Source organism: Corvus brachyrhynchos, unplaced genomic scaffold (assembly GCF_000691975.1).
Source record: "Corvus brachyrhynchos isolate BGI_N302 unplaced genomic scaffold, ASM69197v1 scaffold101, whole genome shotgun sequence".
NCBI classification, from domain to species: Eukaryota; Metazoa; Chordata; class Aves; order Passeriformes; family Corvidae; genus Corvus; species Corvus brachyrhynchos.
Genome location: NW_008237239.1, coordinates 3,536,864 through 3,549,301, shown reverse-complemented (window position 1 = coordinate 3,549,301; position 12,438 = coordinate 3,536,864). Strand labels below are relative to the sequence as shown.

The 12,438-nt window shown below is 37.6% G+C and overlaps 1 protein-coding gene and 1 long non-coding RNA gene across 8 annotated transcripts in view; one reads left to right on the top strand and one right to left on the bottom strand.

Annotated features, from left to right (window-relative positions):
• KCNT2 (potassium sodium-activated channel subfamily T member 2) overlaps positions 1–12,438 on the top strand; it is an 87,928-nt gene that overhangs the window by 60,806 nt on the left and 14,684 nt on the right. For all 6 annotated transcript variants that reach the window (XM_017729706.1, XM_017729708.1, XM_017729705.1 and 3 more), the window contains 3 exons: positions 2,605–2,739; positions 7,721–7,832; positions 10,526–10,627. In XM_017729706.1, the coding sequence (XP_017585195.1) occupies positions 2,605–2,739; positions 7,721–7,832; positions 10,526–10,627 (349 nt within the window). The remainder of the gene's footprint in view (positions 1–2,604; positions 2,740–7,720; positions 7,833–10,525; positions 10,628–12,438) is intronic.
• The window catches only part of LOC108445555, a 58,544-nt gene that overhangs the window by 34,598 nt on the left and 11,508 nt on the right, over positions 1–12,438 (bottom strand). For both annotated transcript variants that reach the window (XR_001860443.1, XR_001860444.1), the window contains one exon: positions 9,021–9,070. This is a non-coding gene — a long non-coding RNA (uncharacterized LOC108445555). The remainder of the gene's footprint in view (positions 1–9,020; positions 9,071–12,438) is intronic.

Below are 12,438 nucleotides of genomic sequence, written 5' to 3'. Positions count from 1 at the left end.
AAAACTTAACTTTGTAGTCTCAGTGGTTTGTTGTGTGTATTGTCACTGCATGTTTTAGTGTGCGTGTTGTAGCTGGAGATGAGCTTTTTGCATGCGTAGTCTGTGTCTGTGTGCTGTAATTTGGGATTTCAAATTTCTCATTTATAAAGGATCTCATTAGTGAAAAGCATGACAGGGAGCACAAGTTAATATCTTCAAAACCATAAGATTAACTGTTATTTAGGTGAGTTCATATGTTTCAAGAGATGAACAGATTATAGCCCTGATTCTAGTGTCAGTCTGTACTGAGTTATAACTTGTTGGAAGTCAATGACTCAGGTTTTGTAAAGATAGCTACAGAATGCAAACAGTCTTGAATGTGTCCAACAGTCTTCAGCTTCCACTACTTAAATTATCACTTACTCCTACATTTCTGTCTTCACCCCTGCTAATATATGTTTATGGATACAGGTTTAGCAACAGAAATTTCATGTAAAAATCAGGCAGAAACAAGAGAAGAGCACGGACTCAGGAGTATTTTAGTAAACTCCTCTGTGTAGAGTGTAAATGTAAAGAAAACCATTTGCTTCACTACATAGTGAATACTGAATTGGGGCTACAAGTCCATAATATTAATCCCCTCTATAGAAATCAAAAAATTTACTTCCTGCTTATAATAGTGATACAGTTACAGATTTACCTTGGTGGTACCATGGTCCTTGTGAGGTTTACAAAGGGTCTACAGAAACATTTTTCACTTTACATTTTTTCCTCTTAAGCAAGAAAGGGTTGCTGGTTATTAACATCTACTACTTTCTTAACTCTTAAGTCCATAATAGTTATAAAAAGAACTCATAGTGGCAGAACAATTAAATGTATACTCAAGAAGGAATACTCAAAGTATTCAAAGTAATTGATAACTGAGATCTTAACCTATTTTATTAATGTGGAAAATCAAACTTTGTTTAAATTTACTGAGTTTATTTCAAAATGGAAATCACCAAATCCCTCCCTAATGGTGTTTCGTTGTTCTTTTAGAATTGAGTGCATTAAAAAAAATGAAGCATGTAGTCTTTGGAATAAGTCATTGTTGAGAATTCAAAAGTTCAGTCATACCAGCATGAACTTCTGCATCTTTTCTGACACTAAAATCACTTTAATTCACGGTGCAATAAGCAACCATAGTTTGTAGAGGGTTTTTTTGACATCTATTTTCATTAATTAGATACTTTAAAAAATATAGTTCATACATATTCCCTGTGTTTTCCTCAACATGTTTTTAAATCACATACAACTAATAGATCTGATCAGTTCTAGATGAGAAATACACTGTAAAACCTGCACATTTCCTTTTCTCATTAAAGGGGTATAAAACACGTTCCGAAAGTACCACCTACTACCTGCAAGTATCTGAAATACTTCTCATTTGGTCACCAGCAATGTCATCATCTTAGATAGAAAACCACCAAAGCAATGATTCTCATTTACCATTCTCTTTTTGTTAGAAGTAGATGGGTCACAGAAGAGCAGCTTTACCAAAACTCAGAGCAGAGAGGGACTTCATCAAAATATGTCAAGTAGTAGGTACCTGTACAAGATTTGAGATCTGTAACTGAAGAGATTTCACAGTTGTGCAGAAATCTAGTCAATCTTGAGAAACCTTTAGCTACGGGTACATGAGAACTAGAATTATAATACTTCCACATTAGCATTTTTCAAATTCTCCACAAGCCAGCAAAAGGTAACTGCTAAAATAAGAATAGCTGTTGAGCTTATGAAACACTGAAATGCAAAAAATCTGGATATTTCAAAATAGGCTGCTATTTTCAGAGATCAACTGAAAGTCTGAAAAAGCAGACATACAAATTACTCAGAAAAAAGTTTGGACTTGTACACTACAGTTGTTGGCATAGATCATATAAAATCAGTTTTTCTTTTGCTGTAGACAACCATCAGTGATACTGCACAGGTTCAAAAATAATGATATATATTCTTCCAAAATAAGTTGTTAAAAAAACCCACCATGTTTGTCAGAAAGTGCTTGGGGTCTGTAGAAAATGCTGTTGTTAAAACAGATGAAACATGCTTCATTTTGGAGACAAAGGTGCAAGGCATGATGAAAACTGTAACTCAGCTGTCTGTGAGTGTTTTCTGTGGTTGGGCTTCACACAAAGAGTGTCCAGCTGTGCACAAAGTTCTGATGCTCTGCAGCTGCTCCCAAAAGCATCCTGAGAACACTCCAACTCATTTATTAACATTTTGAAGCCAAAATAAAACTGTAGGAAAGAGCAACTCAGAGCATTTATTTGGGTTTTTCTATTGTCAGAAGTAACTGCAATGGAGCAATTTGTTGCAGTGGATAAGGCCAAAGTCTTCCCAAGTAACTGCTAAAGGCTTATTAAAAAAAAAATATACATAGATTTATCATTAACAAAAAGAGAGGGACTGTAACAACCTACTGAAGTAGATTCTGTATTCTATTCTACCAATTAATTGAGATGTTATCCTTGATTGTATTAGAAGTTACGATAGGTAGCTGATCTGCAGATGCCAGCCATGGCTAATCTTTCAAGTGTTCCATATTTAAGTTGCTTGTTTCTTTCTCCCTCTTTCTCTTCACAAAAGCCTAGATGACTTATTAAGGTGTGGGGTCACCTTTGCAGCTAATATGGTGGTGGTGGACAAAGAAAGCACCATGAGTGCCGAGGAAGACTACATGGCAGATGCCAAGACCATTGTGAATGTGCAAACCCTCTTCAGGTAAGGCATTTTTGCAGTCTATCTACACATCCTTATTAATTGTGAAATACTTGATACCTTTTGTGCCAAGAAATTATTTTTTTTTTATTCTACTTAAGTTTTCCCTTGCATGAATTTGTGTCTTACATAGGCAAACGTTTTCTCACCCTGCTTAGCAATTCACTTAGAATCCTGAGGTATTCTCCTGAAAGCTCAGATGAAATGCTTTGCATCCCAAAACCGGATGATCATTTAAAAAGGTAGCTGTCATGTTTACAGGAAGGAAAATAAAGTTACTCTTGAAGACTTAGGATGAAAGGTAGTTGAGAAAAGAAAATTCACAATAATACTAAAGCCCATATGCAAAGCAGATCCTTGTAATGCTGAAAGCAGTGCATCACTATGAACTTAGTAGCAAGTGTTCACACCTTGATTATTTAGTTTTGCACAAAAGTTAGGGTTTTATATATATGCAACATTACAAATGACAGGAACATGGTAAGAATCATGAGAGTATAAAATGATCAGTCTAGTAAAGAGGCGGAGGAGGCTGTGTTGAAAAGCAGAACACTGAGATTTGCTATTCCTTCTGAGAGCTCTCCTCATTAAAGCCTTTGTGTTAAATATCTTCGTTCAGTAAGTATGGAAAAAATGTGTCACTTTGAGCAGAGAAAAACATTTGCTTAGTAAAAACCCCCCAAAAATCTCACATAAAACAAAACACACTACAGAGTCAGCTACAAATTGGCTCCCTGATTTGGGGCTTAAGCCTAGCACTTCCTGGTGTTCCTTCTAGTAAGACCTGGAAGAAAATTGAGTATCATTCAACACTGCTTCTATTGCAATTACTTGTCCTCTGTGTCAAGCCTTCCACAAAAGACCGGAGAGAGGTGCATAGTAAAAGTCCTTTGAATCCTTCAGTGGTTTAGAAAACTGAGCTCATTAAAATACAAGTATTTCAATGGAGCTTTTTTGTAAACACAGATCTGTGAGAATGCAGTTAAATGCTGTTTGCATTTCTGCAGGTGCTCAAAAGAATCAAAATCTACAATGCACAAGAAACTTTAGTTCTGTCTTTTTCTAACAGTCAGTTTCTGAATTGGTACCCGATACGTGCACAGGTGTGTTTCGTACTCAGGAAATTTGGGTTGAACCTATAACTGAACTTTATCTGTGCATCACTCAGATCCACTCCTAACCATACAGTGGTAAGGCATCTTACTGAGGTTTTTTACATACATCAATTTCTCAGAAATACATTTTAACCCCAAATGGAAAAAGGAGTTCTATCAAAAATAAAACTTGCAACGTTCCAATTGTTTTTTCCCATAGTTGTGCTCTACTTTGTAAAAGATCCTAATAGGAAACTACATATCTTAGGTATCCAATTAGATGTTCTGTACACTCCTTCAGTTGTCTTGCATGATGTTTGCAACTAGATGGCAGCTTTAACTCACATACAAACTCTGTGTCTGGTTCAGTATTAACACTGCGTATTTACAATCGAAGTGAATTAAAATAAATATCTTGGTTTAAGACTTAACAATACTTCTTCATAAAACTTTATAGACTTTCACAAATAATGCATTGCATAAATTTGTTTTTTTCCCTAGAACATGTACAAAAATGTCACTGCATTTTTTATAGTATATAAAAGTGGTAGAATTAAGTAAGCTTTGGGAAGAGGCATAAGGTAGTGGCATTTACCTGTTCTACAGAATAAACTACACTCATTGCACCAAGGTAAATAGTTTTGTAAATGACCTCTAAAAATATATTGAAGGCTTTTTCATCACTTATTAATAGCTACTAATGTCAGAAACTAATGAAGAAAAGACTGAACGTGGTAGAGAGCAACAGCATTTAACACAAACTGTAGTGTTAAAGAGCGATTTTAAACCACTGGATTTAATACATGCTGTTCTCGACGATATCATGTCATTGAAGAAGACTCCACTTTAGTCACACCAGGTGAAATCCTTCAGAGGATACAGGCTGATCTAAACATCCCTGATGTGAGTTACTCAGGCTTGAAAAAGCCATGTGAGAGTGCTGCAGTACTGTTTGGCCTAGGCGGGCAGTTCTCATACACCTGTTCTGACATTATTCCCCGATATACATAAATTAGCAATCCTACTTTGCCAGGAGAGCGTGCTCCCCACCCTGGAAGCCAGATTCATTGTTTATAAGGACAGGGTTATCAGCACCTTTAGGGCTAGAAGCTGTGCCATCCCAATTAAAACTGTGACACAGCACTAGCTTGTCTAACATAGTTAGGAGTACAGAAGTGTGACTCGAATGGGCACACTGACTAAGAAAGAACAAGCAGCTTAAAAAGAAAAGGAGAAATTAATAGTCTTGGACTATGCCTTAAGATGCTTTTCACTTTCTAAAATGAAAGGGGAAGCCAACCACTGAGTCCCTGTAGACAGGTGTGAGTCCACTGCTGCGATAAGGAGCAATGCAGGGTCCGCAGGCAGGTGCAAAGGAGAGACCTTTCCTGCGAGAATGCGGCCTTTGGAAGCAGTTGGCCGGTTATTGGTTTACAGAGCTTTAAAGCGCAACAAGCGTCATTCGGCCAACCCCCACGCACCACGATGTGGACATGCAATGCTCAACAGCATCTTTTTCTACGCCTAATTCAACTGTGTCTCTTCCCCATGGTTCTTTTCTACTTAGCCAAAGTAACAGGCCTGAGCCTTGTTTATAAGGACAGGGTTATCAGCACCTTTAGGGCTAGAAGCTGTGCCATCCCAATTAAAACTGTGACACAGCACTAGCTTGTCTAACATAGTTAGGAGTACAGAAGTGTGACTCGAATGGGCACACTGACTAAGAAAGAACAAGCAGCTTAAAAAGAAAAGGAGAAATTAATAGTCTTGGACTATGCCTTAAGATGCTTTTCACTTTCTAAAATGAAAGGGGAAGCCAACCACTGAGTCCCTGTAGACAGGTGTGAGTCCACTGCTGCGATAAGGAGCAATGCAGGGTCCGCAGGCAGGTGCAAAGGAGAGACCTTTCCTGCGAGAATGCGGCCTTTGGAAGCAGTTGGCCGGTTATTGGTTTACAGAGCTTTAAAGCGCAACAAGCGTCATTCGGCCAACCCCCACGCACCACGATGTGGACATGCAATGCTCAACAGCATCTTTTTCTACGCCTAATTCAACTGTGTCTCTTCCCCATGGTTCTTTTCTACTTAGCCAAAGTAACAGGCCTGAGCCATGATTTTACAAAGGCAACAAGGCCTTCATTTTTATAAGGTTTTACCTATGTGCAACCAGTCCACCTCAGAAAAGCAGCGGGTTTCCTCAGGCAGTAGGGCTGTACTACTATAAAGTTTTATTAGCTAACCTCTTAAAGGCTGTGCTTCAAATCCTGCAGGAAGCCTATTGCCAGCAGTACACCTAACAGGCCAGTATTTTGGCTGGCATCTAGCTGTCAGCACCAATTTAGAGATAAACCAAACGAGGTGCTATGATGGCATTGCATTGCTTGTCTGATTTCCAAATAACCAGTTCAACAGCAAGCCATGTCTTCCATCAGGCTAGTGGGGCTTTCTCTGCCCCATCCAGTCCTTTCTCACTAGAGTGGGGTAGAGGTGAGGGATCTTTGCCCAAAAGGAGCCTGCTCCAGTGCTGAAAGCTGGCAGGCAGTGTGCCTTACACCCAGGGCAAGAAGCAATCTGTCCCTGACTACCTGGAGGGTAATTTCCCCTAGTTCAGCTAAAAGGCACTCGTAAGTAAAATATTTTACCAATACCAGTTTTGAAACTGATTACCTAATATAAATCAGTTTTCATATCTCAGTAATAAACTAAACCATCTTTAGGAGAAACATAGCAGCCTGCATTTTTTCCTGTAGTTGTGTATCTTTAATCATGAGATAAGCTTTTAATTTCCTAATTCTGAATTCTGTAGTGTTAGCTTTCAAATATAATATGGGATTAACACATATTGGTAGACAGTCTGGATATACATTTCCTCACATTTAGGCTCTGCTTGAATTGCCATTTCAGTGATGTTTCTCCCTGCAAAAGTGAGGGAAAAGGACAAGACTTGCAAAAAGGTGCACTGAATTCCATTTGACACTAACTTACTAAACCCTGCTTCCATGAAAACTGAGACAGAAGCCACATCAATGATGTAAATAGTACTACAATTGTCTATTGCCAAGTATAGATAAGTACCCTCAGGATCACCAGAAGAGGCTACAAATGTACATCTCATTTTCTGTCATGAATCTGTAGATGAAATACTCAAATAATAATAATATGAGTCCTATTCCAACTTCTTTAGTATTTAAATAGCATAAACTATGATTTTCTTTCTGTTTCTTGGAGCCCTGAGTGCTGAGGAGGGGCTCTTTAGTCTGCTGCTTGAAAATCTGTGTAATTCAGCCAGTTCACAGCTGAGCTTTCTTCACTGCTTTTTGTTACTGGAAGCCTGAATTGGTGTTAAGTTATAAATATTTTGTATATGTAAATATTTCAAAGTGAGAACATAAGTATACATAAACATACATTTTCTCAGCAACTCCCACAAGTGTCACTTTTCATCTATATTGCTCAGACTGTAGTCACAGCATACAAACAGACCTCAAGAAAGAAAAATCAACTGGAAAGGGTGCATAAATCAGTAGTAGTTTACATGCAACCAAGTACTAAGTGCAAGCTTTATACTTTTGCATTTTTTGTTGTTTCCTACAGATTTGTGATATTGTAGCAATCACTGAATAAAACCTCTGATAACGAAATTAAGTGGTTTCTTTCTAGCATTTAAGTATTTTGTGAGCTCAGTGTGTGCTTCTTTGTGAATCCTACAGGGAATGTGTTGTAGTTTCCTCTGCTGTTGGAGCAGCATTTCACTGGGCCCAGACCCACCACAGGTTTCAGGGACTTCATTAAAAACATGGACACAAGCACAAGCTGTAGCTTTATGTAGAGCCTTACATCTGTGAGCTGTTATAATTAGAAGTGTAACCATTACATTCTTTTAAAATGCAGGTTGTTCTCCAGCCTAAGCATCATCACAGAACTAACTCACCCAGCCAACATGAGATTCATGCAGTTCAGAGCCAAAGACTGCTATTCTCTTGCTCTATCCAAATTGGAAAAGGTAAGGAAAATTGCCTCCCCTCACCCCCAACTTAAATGTTACAATTTTATTAATTTTTCTGATTTTGTAGCAATGATTTCAAAACAAGTGAAAACTTGAACTGGAAACAGTGAAATGGAAACAGTGAAATGATTTATGGTTGTAGAGCTACTGTAAAAGAAAATGTTTTTTCAAAATTCTACCTTCATTTAAGAATAAATTTTGATTTGATTTCATCACTTTACAATATAATATTAATCAAGCAACTCTCTGGTGGAATTTGCTCAAGGAAAATTAAATATTTTTGGATAATTGAATATTTAGAGCTAATGTAATTGTCCAAGAGGCTGACACAGGCAATTAATGTGGAACATCTTTTAACTGACTAAATGCTTAAAACATACAGATTTTATTATAACATTGTTTTTAATTCCACTTCACTTTAATATATCATCACTATAATGATGTCTTCTGTACACACTTCTGTGTATCTGGGAGAAATATTGGCATTACTGTGATGATTTGAGAACAGCAATTATTCTCTGTCAGAGTGATGATAAGGACAGCTTAACTGTTAGATAAAACTTCGATATTCTATACATTAAGGTGCACATTTGGCATTTTCAAACTGTGAAACTGTTTGGCTGTATGGAGATAAAATTTAATTTGCTTGTTCAAAATACTGTTACTTAAACAGGTGGAACACAGGAAGTAATATTGTGCATCATTTTAACTCCATGAACTCAAGGCCAATCCTCTTTCTCACAGATCTTCACTGGTGATCTGACCTAGCCACCTCTGCACTCCCCAGATCTTACAATATTAGTATTACCTTCATGATCTTTCAGGCCATTTTCTGAGTTTGTGAGAGACAAATAATATCACTGTGACAGTCTTCAAGGGCAGAAATCCTTCACTACAGTCTTGTCTTTCTCCCCTATCGATCTATCAATCAGTATGATTGCTGGGTTTTCTCATGTAGCCTCCCAATCTGTGCACCTCAGATATCTTACATATCTTGGTGCATTTGAATTAATGCCAAAATCATTACAATTATCAGAGATTTAACATATAATTTCCATTTCCTAGCTGTACCGTAAATTTCCTAGATTTTGGGGATTTCAGAGAGTTCCCTATTTACTGTATAATATTCACCTAGCTAATTTCAATATATACTTAATGGAAAAGAGCCTCTTTATAGAAACTTACCTTCCCAGTCCAGTTTCTTAAAGAGGAATTGAATGCTGCAAAAATTCAGCCTGTGTGGATGAGACAGGATAAGGATGAGAAGTAAATCTTTTACTCGGTTGAATGTCACACGTACATGTTGACCACAAGATGTAAATATTTGGGTGGCCTTTAGGCAGTGAAACCAGGGTTTTTTATCTCAGTTCTTTCTTGCTTTTCATCACCTTAATTTTTCAAGCAAATGTTCTGGAAATACTTAAAAATATTTTAGCTTCTTGGCTATCTTTATTAATTTATTGTGCAAAAGTTGTCAAGATAGGTTGGAAGCTGAACATTTAATGAACTTCCTATCCAAACTATGCTCTGCTGAAAGAGGTAGATAAATTATCTTAAAGAAAGACCATTTTCTTCACTGCTGTTGCAGTTGCCTGCTGTTGATATTTCGCAGTCACTTCATCTTAACATTTACAGGGAGAACTTCACAGGTGGTGCTGTAGTTCATTTGATGTTTCAGAACTCCCTCATGCAAAATGAAAGGCAATTAAAAACTCCAGTAAAAATTACCTAAAGCAGTCAAACATAGAGTTGCTTGTTATTTCTGCATTAAGCACCTCATTTTCAGAAAGACTGAGAATGTCAGGCAAGTTGCCTTGAGGTAGCAGTCAAACACTCTTGCAAAATTGGCTTTTCAACCTAATGGGCTGCAGAAGACAGATACACAAATCAGATGACCATCTGCTGTTGCAGCTGCAACTTTTCTCATTTTAAAAATAAATAAATCTGACAGTAAACTCAGCCCTGACAGAGGAGAGAGCAGTGGCCTTTATACAACAGAGAAAAGGAATACCAAAACACCCACACTCTAAACTTAAAATCTATGTTCTCCATTTGTCTTGTGTGAGAAAAAAAATTAGGTGACCACTCCCTCTTTCCTGAAAGAAAGGGTTTGTAATGTTTTGGATAAGGTTTACACTTTAGTTTGCTGTGGTTTTTTTTCAAGTAAATATTGCAGGTGCTAACGATAAAAGTTCTAAAGCTCTAAGTGATCATTTTGAAATAAGTACAAGTTCCTGTATCTTTTAATGAAACCAATCCTGTGATTTTGTATCTTCCACAGGGATAAGCACACAGATGTTAGGTGAGCATAAATCTATCTGGGATGGCCCAGTATGCGATGGCAGTATTGCAGTGATCTACACACAGGCAGGCTGCTTTTTTAACCTTCAGGAGGAAGCCTCCTATTTCCTGTCTCCATTTTCTTTTCTTTAATATCATTCAGTTATTAAGCAGATTTGAATTAACGTTAAGCAATAAAAACCAATAATGACATATGAGTTATAAAAAGAGATTGGTACCTCTTATTATTGGTGTCTTATTTTACATAGAACAAAATACTTGTAGGAAGAAACTATGTTTGGGATTTTACACTTTTGAATTTTTTCAAGATAATATCTATTTCATGTTTTTGTTACAATCCTTCCAAAACCCGCATTAAAAGTTTTTCCTATTTTTTAATTCCTTAACAGAAAGAGCGGGAGAAGGGATCTAACCTGGCATTTATGTTTCGACTGCCCTTTGCTGCTGGCAGAGTTTTCAGCATCAGCATGTTGGACACATTGCTTTATCAGGTACTATGAACAGACTTAACACCAATATTACCACCCATTTTATTGTGCTTAATCGCTAGATGACCCTATTTACCAACATAGGATCCAGTAAAGTGCATCTGTACTGGGAACAACCAATGGCAAATGATCATGGAGCATGCTCCATGTGATGGTATTAGTTCAGTTGTCAATCCCAGAATCGCTCTGTAATTGCACAAAATCTGATGTTACATATTATTGTTTGTTGTACCTCTCCACAGTCAAATAGCTTCAATAAGGCCTATATAAATTACAGATTATACAGATTAATAAAGCTTGTACTCTGCAATAAAAAAGGGAGTGCCCATTGCCACAGCATCATGTTCCAAACAGAAAGGAACAGAATTACTTTAATGTGTAATTTGTCTCCTACATTTGTTCATAAAGGCCTCAATTACTTGAAAGTGTCCTGTCCTCTTACTTGTGTTGACTAGACCTTGAGAGGCCCAGTCATTACATTGTAAAGTAAGCCATTCCTGCCCTTGCAAGGAAATACATTCAGTGGTTACAAAGAGACAGTGGGGAAGAAAAGGCAGCAATTCAACCTTGTTGCTCAGAATCTAGGAAGTAGTGATGACAGTCAGTGAGAATAAGGGAAAGGCACAGCCTCAGAGAGTTAAAGAAAAAATATCAGAAAATACAGAGTCGGGGCAAATGGAGGCAGTAGTTGCTAGTTTCAGGGTGGAAAATTGGCCAGTATTGCTCACTCTTCAGCAGTGCCCACATTTCTGCACGCTCTGACACACCAGGATGCCCAAGCAGCAGCCCCCAGTGCTACCCTTCACGGAACAAGGCACACAGCATAAGCAAGAACACCACCATGGCCCACATCATCTGCTCACCTGAGCAGCCTCCTGCTTTGCCTGTACCTAGGGAGAGCCTGTGGATGCTTCTGTATTCAGGTGGAAAACATCCTTGTGGGGAAATTAATTTACTTGGTAATTTGGTGCATGAAAGGTGTTCTTTCATCACAATTTTACTTCCAAATAAATTCCCTGAAGGCAAATCCAACATAAACAGAAAAATTCCTGGAGCTAAATTTTTCTCAAGTCATTAATATCTAAACCAGTCATGTATATGGACATATATATTTTAAGGTTCTAGAAATAAATATATTTGCGTATAAAACATCTTCATAATAATGCCTCAGAATATCGACATCACATACAATAAAATTTAAAAAATAAAAATACCCTAATATATATAGAATCAGATCTGTCAGTCATCAACAGCTCCCGCCAGCACATAAGTAACTTCAATATTTTATATTTGCTCCTAGACATGAACAGTCATGCTATGACTTGACAGAGTAACACCATTCACCGGGAAGTGTTTAGAACAAAAAGCCTCACATGCTCATTCTCACTTAAATTCCACCTGTCCTTCCTTTGAACTCCTACTGCTCATAGGTGAACTGTCATTTTTCTAGAATTATCTTTCTTATTCCAAGTTAGAAATTCTATGACAGCAACTCTTTGTTCTTTTTCATGGTCCTATTTTCTGTCTTTTTCTTCTGCAAGAAATAGAGCAAATGACATGGGGAACATCAGGGTTCAGCTGGTGCTTCCCATTACAGGTCAAAAAAAACCCCTTTGAATTATCTTTAGGAGAGTGACTGAAAAATGAAAACTTGGTCTTGCAAATCCTGGTGAATACCCTTGTTAATCTAATGAAAATTCCATGGCAGAAATGATGCAGCCAAGATAACAAATAATTTTAAATTGCAAACAAATTTTCTTTGAGATGCTCCTTGACGTTTAGCGCCCCCCCCCCCCCCCCCCCGGGGCGACAGC